The 18,114-nt window shown below is 50.5% G+C and overlaps 1 protein-coding gene across 1 annotated transcript in view; it reads right to left on the bottom strand.

Annotated features, from left to right (window-relative positions):
- The window catches only part of TCERG1L (transcription elongation regulator 1 like), a 234,120-nt gene that overhangs the window by 43,830 nt on the left and 172,176 nt on the right, over positions 1-18,114 (bottom strand). Inside the window, exon 7 of the mRNA XM_033178686.1 lies at positions 10,545-10,699. Coding sequence (XP_033034577.1) covers positions 10,545-10,699 — 155 coding nt within the window. The remainder of the gene's footprint in view (positions 1-10,544; positions 10,700-18,114) is intronic.

Genomic DNA, 18,114 nt, shown 5'->3' with positions numbered 1-18,114 from the left:
AAGATTACCCTACCTTGCATGCAGCCATGCCTCACTATGGACGCCCATCTACTTCCAAAAGCCAAACCGATTTTGAAGACATGGTCCCCCATTTCCATTCTGAGGCGGTCAGCCCTGTAGATGTCTGATGAGCTTTTGGAATGAAAAAGTAAAAAGGGGCTTTGGTGTTTCCTATGGGTCTCCAGGAGGGAAGAGGAAAGATGATCATGCAGATGGTCTGGAGTGTCATTGCTTCTTCCCTGACAGGCGGAGTGACTTCCACACGCACCAAGCATCACAACGGCTCCCACCTGCTTCTCATTCTGTGTCTACCTCTGGCTCATTCCACCCCTCCCAGTTTGGGTGGCCAACGGAGCTGGGCTGGGCTGGGCTGAACTAGTCTGGGCTGGGCTGGGCAGAGCGTCCCACCATCTTCCCAGCCAGCCTTGGACCACCTTCCCCGTGACTGCTGAGCCTGCACTTCCTTCCTGGGAGGGTCTGCAATGAACACAGTGCTCAGCTTAGGACGAGCGCAGAGCTGATGAGAAAAGACATCAATTTCAACAACTGCAGGGGTCTCTGCACATTTTCTTTCCATAAAACCCTACAATTCTCTCCACACCTGTTTTTAGAATCCCAATAATAGCTCTGTTACCAGCTCACCGTTCAAATCTATTTACAGGCTTGTTTTCAGTGTGCAGCATGGGGCCCATGGTAAGAGGAGAGGGTCAGGCTCTGGAAGCCCTGGCTCGCCGCAGTCATGCTGCATCATCCTTGGGGGCCTCTGCCACCTGAGCTTCCCAGGCAGCTCATGGTCGCCCCTGCCCACATAAGCCACGGGACCACGGAGGCTGCCTTAGAAGGACCGGGGTACGGCATGTCTGCCCTGCACCTTCCAGCAAGGCCGCAGTGTCCATCATGCACACCCTGTGTGGATGTTCCACCCTTCTGAAAGGATGCAGGCCACAGGGGAAGAAATTCCTGTGGGCAGTGCAGAGTAGGGGACCAGCAGAACTTGGCCCTGGGAGGGCGGAGGAGCCACAGCCCAGGCGGAGCTTCCTGACTTTTCAGCAGCCCCTGGTTCTGAACCTGGCAGTGCTGACTCCAGGGCTGAATTGCTCTGCCCTGAGAGCCACCCTGTGCCCTGGCCCTGACCCTGGCAGCGCTGACTCCAGGGCTGGATTCTTCTGCCCTGGAGGCCGCCCTGTACCCTGCAGGTGTCTCTAAGCCTCCCTGATCCCTGCCCCTCCTCACCATGCTAATGAAAATGCCTCCAGAACTTCCCAAATGTCCACAGGGGTAAATTTGCCCTTCCCAGTTGAGAGCCACTGGTCTAGAGCCAAGACCATTGATGACAACCGGGGGGCCATGGAAGGGAAGAGAGGACACTGGAGGGCATCCACTTCCTCCTCGCTGGCTGCCTTCTGCGTGTGCTCCATAGCCCAACACAGTCCTCCAGGCCAGGACCCCAAAGGACACACTTTATGCTCCCTGCTTCCCAAGCTTCACTCGTGCCAAGCCCAGCACTTCCAGGCATTTCTGTTTTTTTCTGAGACGGAGTCTCGCTCTGCCCAGCTTCAGGATGAGGGTCTGTGGTAAGCACTTCCATGTCATGTTCTTGAGAGGAAACCATGAGACTGGGACCACCTCCGTGGCCACTGCCCCAGGGAGGGGTGGCCCCCAGCAGCCCCTCCCCCAGGCCCACACTCAGCGGCTCTCCATGTTCAGTCTGTCACCCAGGCTGGAGTGTAGTGGTGCGATCTCGGCTCACTGCAGCCTCTGCTTCCTGGGCTCAAGCAGTTCTCCTGCCTCAGCCTCCCAAGCAGCTGGAATCATAGGCACCCGCCACCACACCAGGCTAATTTTCACGTTTTTAGTAGAGACAGGGTTTTACCATATTGACCAGGTTGGTTTAGAACTCCTGACCCCAAGTGATTCACCTCCCTTGACCTTCCATAATGCTGGGATCATAGGCATGAGCCACCATGCTGGGCCACCTCCAGGCATTTCTACTTCCTGGCTGTGGGAACCTGCTCTGCCCATTCAAACTGAGGACACTGGCCGGGCACAGTGGCTCATGTTGGTAATCCCAGCACTTTGGGAGGCCGAGGTGGGTGGATCACAAGGTCAGGAGTTTGAGACCAGCCTGGCCAACATGGTGAAACCCTGTCTCTACTAAAAATACAAAAATTAGCCAGGTGTGGTGGTGGACACCTGTAATCTCAGCTACTCAGGAGGCTGAGGCAGGAGAATTGCTTGAACCCGGGAGGCAGAAGTTGCAGTGAGCCGAGATTGTGCCACTGTACTCCAGCCTGGGCAACAGAGCGAAACTCCGTCTTGAAGTAATAAAAAAACAAAGAAAAATAAAAGAATAGCACTAGAGAGGCTGCCATTCTCAGTTGACTGCAAAGACAAGGGAACTGAAGCCTCAGCCACCACACGCTGTGAAGAACACACACTTCAAGGCCATCACTTTGGAAAAGGCGCACTTGGATGGCTCCCCTGCACAAGCCCACATCAGCGATCTCTGGGAAGTGGGAGAATCCGATTTCCACCAAAGCTGCCCCAGTACAATGCCTAGCATATCTACTTTTCAACCAAAAACTCAAAAGCATGCAAAACCAGGAAAGTCGGGCCAATTCACCCGATAAAAAATATTTTTGACAGAAATCATCCCTGAACAAGTCTACGTGTAAAAAGTATCTCAAATGGAGTTAACCGTACACGTTACAACTATAAAAGTTGTTGAAGAAAACGTAAGGGGAAAATCTTTGTGACAATGCTTAATCATGGCAGAGTTTCTGCTATGGGTGAGGAAACAGTTGTAGAAATCGGTAGTGTTGACAGCTATACAGCATTGTCAACATACCTAATGCCACTGAATTGTACACCTACAAATGGTTAAATGGTCAACTTCATGATATGTATATTTTACCACAACAAGAAAAAAAATCAAGGACAGCTTGTTCTATGGCAAAAAAAAAAAAAAAAAAAAAAAAAAAAATCAAAAGACCAGGAAAAATACTATGATACTATTGTAGCCAAACACTGATAGCCTTGATTTTCAAGTCCAAATAACTCAATAAGATAAGGAACACAAACACAAAACAAATGGCCAACAAACCTGTGAAAAACGGTTCAATTTCACTCAAAATTAAAGCAATGCCAACTGAAACGAAGAATGGCTTTAAGAATTAAGTCTGATGCTCTACAGTGCTAAGGTGATTATTCAGAATCTATCAGTACAAGTGTGAACTGATCAATCTCTTTGGGAGAAGATTCGGCAATACCTGCCCAAAATCTAAAATGCATGTACCTTCTGAGACAACAGTTCTAATAATGTGAAATTACACAATTGATATGTTTGCAGAAACGCTCCTAAAGTAAATACCTAGGTACAAAGGTGTTCTTTCCAGCACTGTGTGTGTGAGCACAAAGCAGATGACCCAGACGTCCATCCAAGAGGAGGCTCTGAGGAAGTCATCATGCGTCCAGACAGGACGAAGGTGGGGGGACAGGAGATGGATAGGAGAGAAAAGCAAGGGATTGGAGGGAGAGCGAACAGGGTGCAGGAGACAGGAAGGCTCTGAGTCTGAAGGATAGCCAAGACGTGTTACAGGTGCGGTGCAGACAGCGTGCAGCAGTGGGTCAATCTCTAACATGTTTATTAATGCACACACACCAATATCTATGTATTTTTTTAATGTGTTGTTTTTTATGCATTTGCCAGCAAGGCTATGCATATGTGCGTGTGTGTCTGTGTGTCAGTGTGTGTATCTGTGTGTATGTGTGTCTGTGTGTGTCTGTGTGTATGCGTACGTGTGTTTCTGTTTCTGTATGTATATGTGTGTGTCTGTGTGTGTCCATGTGCTTGTGTGTGTGTCTGTGTGTATATATGTGTGTGTATCTGTATGCATTTGTGTGTGTCTCTGTGTATGTGTCTCTGTGTGTATATATGTGTGTGTGTGTGTCTGAGTGTGTTTGTAAGTCACTGAGTTCAGGGAGTGTGGCTGGTTGCATCAGGTAGTAAAAGTCCTGAGTCTCTGAGCCAAATGTTTTCCTTTCTATGAGTGGTGGGGAATATACCTAATTTTGTCAGTCTTCTTAGACAGGGTAGGCACAATCTTTGGTAGAACTTACTATGGAATCATAGGAGCCGAATGTTGGTGCGTAAGGCAAATTTGCATTCAGATGGGATCCTTGGCACACCTAAACTTCCCACTCATCACATTTCGTTCATACACAGACTGCACCCTACAAATACAGAGAACTACAGTTTTGGTATCTGTGGGTGCCTGGCTGGACCTGCTGGTGGACCCAGCCCCTGCACAGCCAGGCCTCTCACCTCCGGTGCAGGTGACACCCCCACCCCTGCTCCTGGCAGAAGCTCAGCCCCACAGGGCCCTGTTGCTGAGTGGCCCTGGGCTTTGTGCTCTGTCCTCTCTGATGGGGCCTCCTGCTCTGCATCCTGTCCAATGCCCTACCCTGCTTGCTCGGATCCTGAGTCCTGAGGAGGATGGGGCTTGGTAGGTTGGAAGGTGGTGTCATCCTCCCTCTCCAGGCAGTTGCGCTCAACCCTGTGAGCTGGATACAAACCCCAGGTCACGCGTTAACCTCGGGTCCCCCCCATCTAGGCAGCAATCAGGCTTGGCATCTTCGTGGAAAAGTCAGTGCTCTCCAGGACTGTGGCTTTCCTGGGCACAAAGAAGGGCACAGTGGGGGGTCCTCCTGCATGGTCCAGGACCCCAGAGAGCACCTTGCAGGGGCTGGGCCAGAACTCATCTACAGGCAGGCAGCTGTGCGAGGGGTGCCCAGGAGGCAAACAAGGGCGGGCACTGGGATGAGATATGGAGCAGGAGCCCTTGGCGGAGAGGGCAAGGCATATGGCTCAGGGCAGCAGAGTCTTGCGGGGATGAGCTCCTGCCAGGAAAGGTGGTGGGGGTACCGCCTGCACTGAGGGGCGAGAGGCTGGCTGTGCAGGGGCCAGGTTGGATCCGCCCCACTGCACCAGCAGGTCCAGCCAGGTGCCCACAGATGCCAAAACTGGACTTCTCTGTATTCCTAGATAACATCCTGCGTATGAGAGAAATGTGATGGGTGTGAAGTTTAGGGATAAAAAGAGCCGTAGAAGAGCTGCAACTACCCTGATTAGGAGACAGACCTGACGTGGTCACTTTGCTTTGCTAGGCCTGGGCTCCCAGCTGAAACTCAGGGAGGACATTCTGGATTTGGTCAATAATGGGGACCTCTCCGTGGCCACTTGGAAATGCCATAGCACAGGTGCCGTGATCACAGCAGGGCTTCCCCGAGCCTTCCACGCCTTGAGGCTCACTGTCCCCAGACAGCCCCAGACAGCCCCCCTCCACGGTTCTCAGCTCAGCCACAAGCACACCTTCTTCTTCCCACCTTAGAGCTCAAAACACACCCTTTGCCTCCCCTCCCCACCTCCTGGGGTCCTGTGTGATTGACCATGCCTCAGGGAAAGCCCCTGGCTGCTGCTGGGTCACCCCACTCCACCCATCCATTGCTGCTTGTTTCTCTACCCCAATATGCGAGACATAGAGCTCCCTGCTCAACATCTGCTCATCTTTGGTGTCCTGTGTCCAGTCCAGTGCTTGGCCAGTCACCAGTCCCTAAGTAAAGGACTGGTTCAGAAGAAAATGAACTTCCTCTCTTCCCTCCCTTCCCTTGCTCCCTTCCCTCTTTCCTTTCCTTTCCTCCTTTCCTACTTCCCCTCCCTTCCCTTTCCTTCCTTTGCTCCTGGCCCCGGAGGTGGGTGGTGGCTTGATGTCTTAGGTCCTGGGGAAACTACTCTGAAAAATGCTATGTCAGCATCTGTCCTTTTCCACCGAATCCACTGGTGCATCCAGGAGCCTGGCTCAGCCCCTGCCCTGCCCACCTGGCCTCCCAGTTGAGGCCAAACACAGTAAGCTGAGGGGTGAATGTGATCAGAGCATCCTAGAGACTCCCCCAGCTCACTCCTTCCCTTGCACCGGCAGCCCTGCAAGCTCCACCCTCACACTCAACTTCCTGCACGGTCAACTCGGGATTCTGCAAGGAAGAGACACCTGTCGCAGCTCATCTGCTTCATCTTGGCATCATGTTACAGAGACTAAACAAAGTGGGCACTAAAATGGAGCTTAGCAAACAAGCCACCTGGTTCATTCATTGTGCAAAGAGGCGGCTCAGGGCCAGGAGGCCAGCAGAGGGTGCTGTGATACGAAGGCCAGGATTCCTCTCAGAGAGCCTGGGGCAGGTGGGTTCCAGGTGGGCAGAGCCTCCCACATTGCCTGGAATCCTCATGGACAGAACCACACTAGCTCACCACCCTCCAGGGCTCTGGCATTTGTGTTTTTAGCAGCCCTGGGTCCCCCCAAGTGCCCCAGCCACCTGGGGCCCTGGATGTCATAGATCCAGTGTGGGCTGTCTTCTCGGACAAACAACGCTGGGGAAAGTGACCCATTCATGAGTCACAGCTGTGTTTACTCACCGGACAATTTTACATCCTACTTGGTGAAATGAATGTCATTATCAATTTACATTGGTCTTGAATACAAATGTCTAAAGTGTTTATAGAGCAATTAAGTCCAGCGACGTTCATGTCGTCTCCCCGCAGGCTAGGGAGGGACACTGTTGAGTGCACAGCTGCTGCAGCTGCTGCCTGGTGAGCTGGCACAAAAAGTCACCTGTGTCCATCACAGGCTCATGGGGGCCTGGCCAGGCTGCCCTCAGGCCTGGCATCAGACCCGCCAGGGTGCAAAACCCCATTCCCCACTCAATAGAGGTGTGACCCTGGGCAAGTTAACTAAGCTCCTTCTTGAAATTCCCTCTTCTGTACAGCAGGCGTGGGTCACAGATTAATGCTTCCCACCAATGCTCACATCTGAATCCTGGAAGGTGTGCATACCCTGGGCTACCTGGAAAAGGGGATGGAGGTTGCTAAACAGCTCCCCTTGAGGTGGGAGACCATCCTGTATCATCCAGGTGGCCCCACAGACCACGGGGACCCTTCAGAGTGGAAGCAGGAGGCAGGAGGGCCAGAGCCAGAGAGAGAAGAGAGAGGCATGAAGATGGATGAGGGGGCCAGGAGTCAAGGAAATCTCCCCTCAATCCCCTGGAAAGAACACAGCCCTGCCGATGCCAGCGAGGCCTCTGCTTGATGTCTGCCCTCCAGAACTGTAAGATCATCACCTTGTGTGACTTTTAGCCCCATGGTGATAATTTGTTACAGCAGCAAAGGGTCTCCAATGCTGATGGCATCTGCTGCGTGGGACTGGGGAGGGGAGTCAATGGAACCAAGTGTGGGGGTTGCACACACCCAGGGTCCCACCCGGTGGTCCCTCCCCTCCCCAAGGCAGTGAGAAGGCCCCTCTTCACTTCTTAGCCCAGGGCTCCCGGTCCTCCTCCACCCCTGGGAGGCACTAACAGGAGACAGCCAGGCAGGAGGAAAGAGGCCGGCGTTTGTATTCCCTCCACCTCTCCTCCCTGCACCCCAGACGAAGAACCCAAGGGCCCCAGCTCCAACACTTCCCACCAGACTGTGCCAAATGTCCCAGTAAAGTGACAGGTGCCCCCCCCCCCCCCCCACGGCCAGGGCAGGCAGAGCAGGCCAAGGTGGCCGGGCTGCAGGTGCACAGCCAGATGGCAGGGGAGTTGCTGCCGTCTCTAGCAAGAGAAGGTTCGGCTGCTGCAGGCAAAGACAGTGAGAGAACGGTGCCTCTGATAGGCCTGTGAAATGTGGGCACAGGTGGGAATGCCACAGCCAGCACCCTCCAAACTGAAGTGTCGGTAAGATCCCCGAGAACGGCATGGCATGGAACGGATGGGGGTGAGGGTGAAGCCTGGCACTTCTCATTTTCCTCCAGTTCTACTGGCATTTATTCTCAACTAACAGCACAGTTACTACAGCTATAAAAAATCTGGATGCACTGCAAGGTAATTAGAAAATAATTCAAGACTTCGCTGGAATCCTTCAGGAGTGCTCACAGAAGGAAAAAGCGGTCTCTTCCCTTATCTGCGGAATGACGAACGTCTCAGCACTTCTGGCGGAGCTGCATCCTGCATCCCACAGCTGCCCGGCACAGTGAGCCACAACTTCCACGTCTCACACCCCCACTGAACACACACGCACACACAGACACACACGCTCACACACACACGCACGCCCCTGAGACCTAAGAGCAGTTAAGTGTGGCAGTCATTTTACAAAATTCTTCTATTTCATTTGGCTCTTGAAAAGTAATGGGTGTCGACTGAAAGCGTAGTTGTCCCATTTCAGACTACACATAGGTATGGATATATTCACATCAACAATGACTGATAGTTGAACAAAATGTGAAAAGCAAAACTCTCCACCCAGAGCCATCTCCCCTAGAGCTTGTTTTCATCATTAGGGTTAAATATCTGAGGAGCCGTGATGAACGTCGGCCAGGGAGAATGCCAGTCACTCCTGATGGCTGCAGGCCATCAACTCTGCTCCCTGATCATTAATTAACCCTTCAGAAACATCTCCTGTCCTAATTGTTTCGCTGCAAAGCTCTCCGAGTGCATTTTAGGGAATTAGAAGTTGTGCTCTTAAACATCAATTCTACCTTGGCAACCGGAAGTTGAGAATCGAAGTCATTTGCGTATCCTTATGGTTAAAAAAAAAGACTGGTTGAAGACAAATCTCTTCCTCTCTTTATATGAGGAGGGAAGTAAGCTTAAAAATCATTTTGTAACTACATGTAATTTTGTAATCACATGTCTGTCTAAGTAGAGTACTTAGGTCCACCATAATAAAATGGGTATCAGACAAAACACCATAACATGCTAAATCTAAATTAATCAGGTATTTCTGGTTGTAAAACCTTAACTCTCTACTTTTCAGAGTGTAACATGAGATTCTTGTTAAAAGAAGGAAACAGAGCATCGAGCTCTGAGCCAGGTAATCCAGGCCCCTGTCGTCCACCCACAGTCCTGGCGAGCCCTGAGACAGCAGGTGGCCCAGTGGGGGCGTTTGCAGACGCCTCCCTACCTCTTTTCAGACCTGACCTGATGTGGTCCAAACAAAAGAAATGAGAGAGCAGCTATGCACTGCCTTTAATAAGTTCATTTCTTTCTCCTTACTACCAATTCTTTCGGGGAAGAAGGAAACAGCACCCAATTATCTACAAGAACACAAGCTAAAGAAAGGACTGAGGAATCTGCCAGCGTGATCTGCCTTTGCCAAGCAAACAAAATCATCGTTAGGACAGACTGTGCCTCAGTGTTTCTCGTGGGGTCTGAGGGTGTCCTGATTTCCCAAATCGTGCACCATCCTCTTGTCCATGAGTAGGAACCTTGAGAGGGTGCTCTCTGTAATGATTTTAAAGCACTCTTTCAGGACGTACAAGGCCCCTTTTAATAATGAATGTGGCCTGATCAAAGGAGGAAACACAATCGCCAAATTCAATCTTCACTGTCTGTAAATACAGCAACGTTTTACAGATTCAATTCCATACGCACCTTGGAGATTTTTCTTTTCCCAACACGCTGATTCAGTCTCTGGAGAATGCTGTTACTATTTTCAGTGGAGTTAACATTTTAAACGTGAGATGTCTCAATCTTAAAAGACTACCACCATGTCTCTTACTATGGTTAAAAATGCTGATAAAACTTTTATAATACTGTCTTCTAAAGCTTCAGTCAAATACCTCTGGATTTGACACAAAGTGTGAATTGCCATCATCTAGTATTAGCCCTCAATGATGTGAAATTAAAAATGCCACTAGGAACCCAATAGAATTCCACACAAAACTCAAACAAAGAGCCAAGCTCCCATTTCACCAGCCTGGCCTTGCAGCCAGGCGTCTCTGCCTCTCACGTTGGCGGAGAGCTCCTGCTCTCAAACGTCTCCAGTGGAGTCAAGACTGTTTGAATCCACATGCTCCGGGAGGAGGGCTTTCCCTAAGCAGCAGCTAATAAAATATGTATTAGATCTAATCGGAAAAGATCCTTTGTGAAAATGCTAAAAGTTCCTCTCTGTTTCTTGGCAAAACAAGATTTACAGGCATTGTCAGAAACAACTGCCTCTGCCAAGCACCCCATTCCTCTACGGCTGAAGAGAATCTCTTCCCCCGTCCGTGACCAGGGTTTTATCGAATTGAGGCATCCATCCAAACACAACAGCAGATCGATGGGGTGCAAAGGTCTAAAGTGAATGTAGGTGGAAGAAAAGACACTTCCATCTGTGTACATCTGGTCTCTCAAGGGGCATTCATAAGACATTTGGAACAAGAGTAAAACGTTGGGTAACAGTGATGCTGGATGGAAGCTTCGAGGGGCTGATGGAATGAATGGCTGTCTCTGCATTAATCACCTTACGTGATGCAAAAAGACAGTCAGAGCCGACTGCTCGGAAGGATCAAGGTTTCTGCAGGAAGTGCCATAAAAACTTGATTACTAAATTCTGCAATCGTGCACAGGATTCCTTAGTAGTCAATTTTCAACATAACCAAGAAGAAACATGCTTTCACTTTACATTCATTAGAAATAAGCAGCTTAAACACTTCAAAGGAGATGTAAATAACCCAGTGCTTAGTTACTTGCTGGTGCCTCCAGCTTGCGTTTGTGGGGCGGGTCCTCAATGATCCTGTTGAGGTCTCCGCGGTCCTTCAGGTCCATGGGCTTCTCCCAGACAGACAGGTGCATCGTTGGGTTGAAGAAGAAAACTCGGTCATCGCCCGTCCAGACCACACACCTGTTTGAGTGGAAAAACTCATCTCAGTGGCTCTCGGAGACACTTAATTAGAAAGTCATTAGCATGAACTCTCACTGAAAAAGCCCCTCAGGACTGAAATCCACGCATTTGCAAAGCTTGTTTACGGATAATATGAATGCTAAAGACAAAGTCTGCCTTTTTAGGGGGCCTTATGGATCTGATTCATTTGATTAACAGGTAGACATTCTTATCACCAGCCTTAGACCAGGAAGAACACCAACATTCAGAGAAACCAAGCAGCTCCTGAAGGTCACATGCAGGCAGAGCTCTCTCCAGCCCACCAGCTGTCTCTGCCTCAGTGAAATTCCATTTCAGATGCAGAGCACTCTGGGGCACCTCTGGCCCCGGTTCCGGCAATGGAGTAATTTGGAGAGTGGCTCCCTACACTTCCCCAGTCGAGCTCTGCATGGCCGTCAAGCAATGCGCACGGCCACAGCTCATTACCCTCCCACAGCAGCAGAATTAAAAGGGCTGCTTTCATCAGCAACCACAGCCCCGGTGTCCTGCTCATTTGTGGATAAGCAATAATGAAGATTTGTATTTTCATACATGGAAACTGAAGATATCTAAAAGGAATCGTGTCATTTTTAAACCCCTTATCTGTGAAAGGTTATCAGAAAAGATTAAAAAGAAAAAAAAATGAAAGGAAGAAAAATAATGAGAGGGAAGGAAAGGAGAAAAGTCCCTCCCTAAGGAATGTGGGTCCCAGAGCCTGTGGCATGGAGGTGCATGGAAGATTCTGCACTCTGACACTCTGACCCCGCACTGTCCCCATGAGATAAAGGCCAGCAAGGCCAGCTTGGGCTCTGGGATTATCCCCTAAGTGGTATCAGGGTGCTGTACAGATTGAGGCCTGTGCTGGCACCAAGGTCCGGTCTAGGTGTGGACCCCCCGGGAGGTTCCCCTGGGGCAAGCTCCTTCCCCTCTCTGGGCCTTAGCTTCCTGCAGTGACCTCAGAAGGTCCCTCTGGCTCCATAAGCCTCCTAGGACTTTTCAAATGTGAGGGAATGAATGGGTGAGAACACCCACGTACCCACCTCTAGCTATTGACTTCCCTCTGAGGGAGGCCCCGGACCTGTTGGGGTACTGTTGGGCACTGCCTGGGTCCCTAATAGCCCACTCACACCTCACTCCGGCCAGCCTTGCACAGGTTCTGGAGGAGCTATGGATTCGTGTCAATAGAAGCCACTCTGTTTTGCGTGGAGAAAATTACTCCACACTTCACTCAGCCAGGCACGTTCCATGGGCCAGGCATAGGGCTCAGGGCCTGGGGCCCTGCATGTCGGCAACCCTGGGCAGACCAGGACCCTCCCCAGAAATGGCCCTGAGAAGATGTGCCAGGTCCACTACTCAGCCCAGCCACGTTCATGAGTGTGGGAGTCAAAATGATGGCCCCAAAGATTTCCATGTCCTGATCCCCAGAACAGGTGTGCATCACCTTACATGGCAAAAGGTCTGTGCAGATGGGATTAGGATCCTGAGGTGGGGGAATAGCCTGGGTCATTCAGGTGGCCCCAAGTGTAATTGCAAGGGTCCTTCTAAGAGGCAGGCGGGAAGATCAGTGAGGAAGAGATAGGAAGATGGAGGCAGAGGTGTTGCACACAAACACACACACAGAGACACACACAAACACACATACACACAGAGACACACATGCACACATATACATATACACAGAGACACACATACAGAGACACACACATCAACACATAGACATACAGAGACACACATGCACACATACACATACACACGTGCAGATATACTCATAAACACACACAGACACATACACACACACACAGAGACACATGCACACATATACACACACAGGGACGCACATGCACACATATACACATGCACAGAGACACACACATGCAGACACACACACATAGACACACACACACACAGACACACATGTACACGTAGACACACACACAGAGACACACACAAACACACAGACACACAGAGACACACATGTACACGTAGACACACACACAGAGACACACACAAACACACAGACACACATGCACACATATACATATACACAGAGACACACATAGACACACACATCAACACACAGAGACACACATGCACACATACACATACACACGTGCAGATATACTCACATAAACACACACAGACACATACACACAGACACATGCACACATACACACACACAGGGACGCACATGCACACATATACACATGCACAGAGACACACACATGCAGACACACACACATAAACACACACATAGACACACACACAGACACACATGTACACGTAGACACACACAGAGACACACGTGCACACACACACGGAGAGAAAGAGAGATCAGGAGATGACTCGCCTTGAGGCTCAAGAAAGGAATCACGAGCTCAGGGTTGCAGTGGCCTCTGGAAGATGGAAAAGGCAGGAAACGGACCTCTCCAGAGGCTCCAGAAGGTTCAGCCCTGCCCACACCTTGACTTTAGCTCAGCGATACCCGTGTCAGACTTCTGACCCTCCCAACTGTAAGAGAATCAATGTGTGTCACTGGAGCCCTGAGTCTGTGGGAGACAAATCAACAGGCTTCCCCCTCGGGGCCACTCTGTCCTGAGTGCCAGCATCTGGGAGCCCTGACCCAAACCCCAAGTGATGTGCCTGGAGGCCTTGGCCACAGTCAGCCTGGTCATTCATGTGGGAGAATATGACCTGCCCTTCTGCCTGGCAAACTCTGCAGCTCCAACCCTGCCCTTGACCTACCAAGTGACCCTGAGAAGGTCACCTCCCCTTGCTGGTGGCCTTATGCCCTCAGCCCTTCAGGTGGGGAGTGGAATGGGAATTTGCTTTGCCTGGACAGCCCACCCCACTAGGGAAGTGGACCAAGATAGAGAGTATCACACTCCCATGCCAGGCCCTGCCCTCAGGGAAGGCAGGCGCTGCCCAGGCCCATGCTGGAGGCTGGAAGATGAGGCTGGCCAACTGCAGCAGACTCCATGCCCAGGTAGCTGGATCCCTTCCTGCTCTCAGATCAGGCAGACCCTTGTTCCAGCAAGCCCAGGTCAGGGATACCTGACCTCTGGGGCCTGCAGGGAGGCTGTGGGTATGCATTTGTGGTGCAGAACCCAGCTAGCATAGGAAGTTTTTATTGAGTCTAAAGCTGAAGGTAATTACACTGTGCTGTAAATTATGCACAATTCAGCTACTGCATGAACTCTGCAGACAGCGTGGGCCAAAAGGGAACATAAGCCCAGGGCAGGGACTGACTCCTTTCCTCCAGACGCAGACCTGGTGATGGCCTCCTCCCCAGGTGGAGCTGTGAGTGAGTGGGCCACATGCAGAGCCTATTATTAGCTCCCCACGAGGCCTGGGCTCTTCAGGAATGGTTAGGATGTGGATGGTTTTACTACTGTGACACTGGGCTCTGTCTCCCGGCACCCCTCTTGCAAGGAATGCAGTTAGAGTCATTGAGGAGACCCTATTGCCAGCAGGAATGTAGGGATTGAGGAAACCCTGAGCCCACCTCCTCATGCTGTACGTCTCATGCCCAGTGTGTCAGGACAGAAGCTTCCATGACTGGACAGTGGCTGGAAAGGCAGCTCCAAGCCTGAAGCTCCCGGCAGCAAGAGGGCCCATTTCTAACAGTATTGCTTGGAATGTTTTTTCATGATGTTTTGCTGCAACTGGCCTCAGTGGCAAATCCTAGAAGCATCCTTGGCTCTCTGTGTTCCTCTCTAGCCACTTAAGACTTAAAACCTGTTGTGTAGACCCATGAAGGTCTCCTCAGGAGCCTGACCTCACCTGGAGAACACAGAACAACTTACTGTGACCTGGGTACAGCAGATGGACCTGTTGACCACCATGTTTCTGGCAGGAGGCCATCCTGCCCCCACGGTTCTATGCACACCAGTGATCTGGGCATAGCACCCCAGGTGCCAACAGCCTCACCCAGAGCTGGGGGATTCTGTGTGCTCCTCTAGAGTCATTGAAGTGTGGGGATGCTCAGCCAAGGGCCAGACGCTCACTGAGGCAGCTCCAGTTCACTAAGAGCTGCTAGGTGCAGTATCAGGCATTCATACTGCATTCCACAAGCAACAGGGCCATGGGAAAATTATTTGGAAGCCAGAGGTGTTGGGACACAGGCTCAGACTGGCTGAGTGGTCTCATCCAATCCCAACTCTCCCACTGGCTTGGGGAGCTTTCCTAACCTGGGAACTCACCAGCTTTCCTGAACACCCGGGGTGAGCCCTGAGCCAGATGAGGGCCAGAGGACAGGGGGAAGAAGAAGCTGAAAGAGGTGAGAGGATGACCCATTGCATGGCAGGGACCAGCAAGAGCTCTCTTCTGCCCACTGCAGAGTTTAAGAGAAACAGGAGTTCAACTTTGGGCCCTGATAGCACATATGGATCTCCTGTTACCATGCACTAGGCTGAGGGCAGGTCAGTGGCTGTATGAGTCCATTCTAACATTGCTATAAGGATATATCTGAGACTGGGTAATTTATAAAGAAAAGAGGTTTAATTGATTCACAGTTCCTCATGGCTGGGGAGGCCTCAGGAAACTTACAATCATGGCAGAAGGCACCTCTTCACAGGGCAGCAGGAGAGAGAATGAGTGCCAGCAGGGGAAGTTCCAGACACATAAACCATCAGATCTCATGAGAACTCACTCACTATCACAAGAACATCATGGAGGAAACCACTTCCATGATTCAATTACCTCCACCTGGTCCCACACTTGACACGTGGGGATTATGGGGATTATGATGAGGTGAGATTTGGGTGGGGACACAGAGCCAAACCATATCATTCTACCACTGGTCTCTCCCAAATCTCATGTCCTTTTCACATTTCAAAACCAATCATGCCTTTCCAACAGTCCCCCAAAGTCTTAATTAATTCCAGCATTAACCCAAAAGTCCAACTCCAAAGTCTCATCTGAGACAAAGCATGTCCCTTCCACCTATGAGACTGTAAAATCAAAAGCAAGTTAGTTACTTCTAAGATACAAATGGGGGTATAGGCATTAGATAAATTCTCCCATACTAAATGGGAGACATTGGCTAAAACAAAGAGGCTATAGGCCCCACACAAGTCCAAAATCCAATAGGGCAGTCATTAAGCCTTAAAGTTCCAAAATGATATAATTTGACTCCATATCTCACATCCAAGTCATGCTGATGCAAGAGACATGCTCCCACAGCCTTGGGTAGGTCTTCCCCTATGGCTTGGCAGGGTACAGCCCCCTTCCTGGTTGTTTTCACGGTCTGGTGTTGAGTGATTGTGGCTTTTCCAGGTGCATGGTGCAAGCTGTAGGTGCATCTACCATTCTTGGTGCTGGAGGACAGTGGTCCTCTTCTCACAGCTCCACTAGGCAGTGTCCCAGTAGGGACTCTGTGTGGGGGCTATGACCCCACATTTCCCTTCTTCACTGCCCTAACGGAGGTTCTCCATGAGGGCTCTGCACCTGTAGCAAATTTCTGCCTGGACATCCAGGCATTTCCATACTTCTTCTGAAATCTAGGTGGAGGTTCTCAAACCTCAATTCTCAACTTCTGTGTACCCACAGGCTCAACACGTGAAAGCCACCAAGGCTTGGGGCTTGCACCTTCAGAAGCAATGGCCTCAGATGTACCTTTGCCCCTTTTAGCCATGGCTGATGCTGAAGCAGCTAGGAAGCATGGCACCTTGTTCCAAGGCTGCACAGAGCAGGTAGACCCTCCTAGCACCCTCCAGGCCTGTAATGGCAGGAGTTGCCATGAAGGTCTCTGACATACCCTGGAGACGGTCTTCCCATTGTCTTGGTGATTAACATTTGGTTCCATGTTATTTATGCAAATTTCTGCAGCTGGCTTGAATTTCTCCCCAGAAAATGGATTTTTCTTTTCTATCGCATGGTCAGGCTGCAAATTTTCCAAACTGTTATGCTCTTCCTCCTCTTGAATGCTTTGCCACTTAGAAATTTCTTCCACCAGATACCCTAAATAATCTCTCTCAAGTTCAAAGTTCCACAGATCTCTAGGGCAGGGGCAAAAAGCTGCCAGTCTCTGCTAAAGCATAGAAAGAGTGACCTCTACTCCAGTTCCCAACAAGTTCCTCATCTCCATCTGAGACCACCTCTGCCTGGACTTCATTGTCTATATCACTATCGATGTTTTGGTCAAAGCCCTTCAATAAGTCTCTAGGAAGTTCCAAGCTTTCCCACATCTTCCAGTCTTCTGAGTCCTCCAAGTCGTTAGGAAGTTTCAAACTTTTCCACATTTTGCTATCTTCTTCTGGGCCCTCCAAACTGTTCCAGCCTCTTCTGTTACCCATTTCCAAAGTTGCTTCCACATTTTCAGGTATCCTTATGGCGGCACCCCATTCCTAGTAAGAATTTCCTGTATTAGTCCATTCTCACAATGCTATAAGGAAATATCTGAGACTGGGTAATTTATAATGAAAAGAGATTTAATTGACTCACAGTTCCACATGGCCGGGGAGGCCTCAGGAAACTTACAATCATGGCAGAAGGCACCTCTTCACAGGGTGGCAGGAGAGAGAATGAATGCCAGCAAAGGAAATGTCAGATGCTTATAAAACCATCAGATCTCATGAGAACTCACTCGCTATCAAGAGAACAGCACGGGGGAAACTGCCCCCATGATTCAATTCCCTCCACCTGCTCCTGCCCTTGGTACATGGGGATTACCAGGATTACAATTCAAGGTGAGATTTGGGAGGGGACACAGAGCCAAACCATATCAGTGGGTCTGGGCGGGTGAATTCATTAAGGGGTCCTGGGCAGGCGTCAGTGTTAGTGGGCCTGGGAAGAGGTGCAGCAGAGTTGAGAGTCCCACTGAAGCCTCCCAGACACTAGGCTGAGTGGTGTATGAGGATGCTAGGCGTATACATCCTCTTCTAGCAGAGGGAGGAAAGGGCAGGGCTACCTAGCTTAGACTCATCTCCAGTCAGGGCAGCAGGACCCACCTGAATTTCCCCGGATGTCCTACTTTCCACAGAAAACCAAAGCACATTCACCAAAGGCCAGGGCAGTGTGAGGAAGCTGGATTCCCTTGCTCCTCTGCTGGGCCGCTCACCCTAAGCCCGGTGTGCTCATTCCCTAGAGAATCAAATGCACTGAGACCCTAGAAACCAGTGTTCCAGAGTCCTGGTGGAATGCTCCAGGCGGCCCTCTCCACTGGGCCTCATCATTTTCTCATTGACTTTCTGAGGGATTTTCCCAGCCGGCCTCCAGCTTTGCTGTTAACTTAAGAAAGAGCTTTACATTTGGGGACTGACATTTATTCAGCCAAATTTTCCCCAGATCCTAGGCCAGTGTTTGTTGTAAGTGCAGTGCCTAGGGATGCACTGATTCTAGGTCCCTGGTTCTCAGACGCAGAGACGCCCAAGGTGCATCCGCATGCTGGGAGCAGCCAG

Source organism: Trachypithecus francoisi, unplaced genomic scaffold (assembly GCF_009764315.1).
Source record: "Trachypithecus francoisi isolate TF-2019V2 unplaced genomic scaffold, Tfra_2.0 Contig01579, whole genome shotgun sequence".
NCBI classification, from domain to species: domain Eukaryota; kingdom Metazoa; phylum Chordata; class Mammalia; order Primates; family Cercopithecidae; genus Trachypithecus; species Trachypithecus francoisi.
Note: the sequence above shows the minus strand (reverse complement) of the source record. Positions and strands in the feature narration are given on the sequence as shown.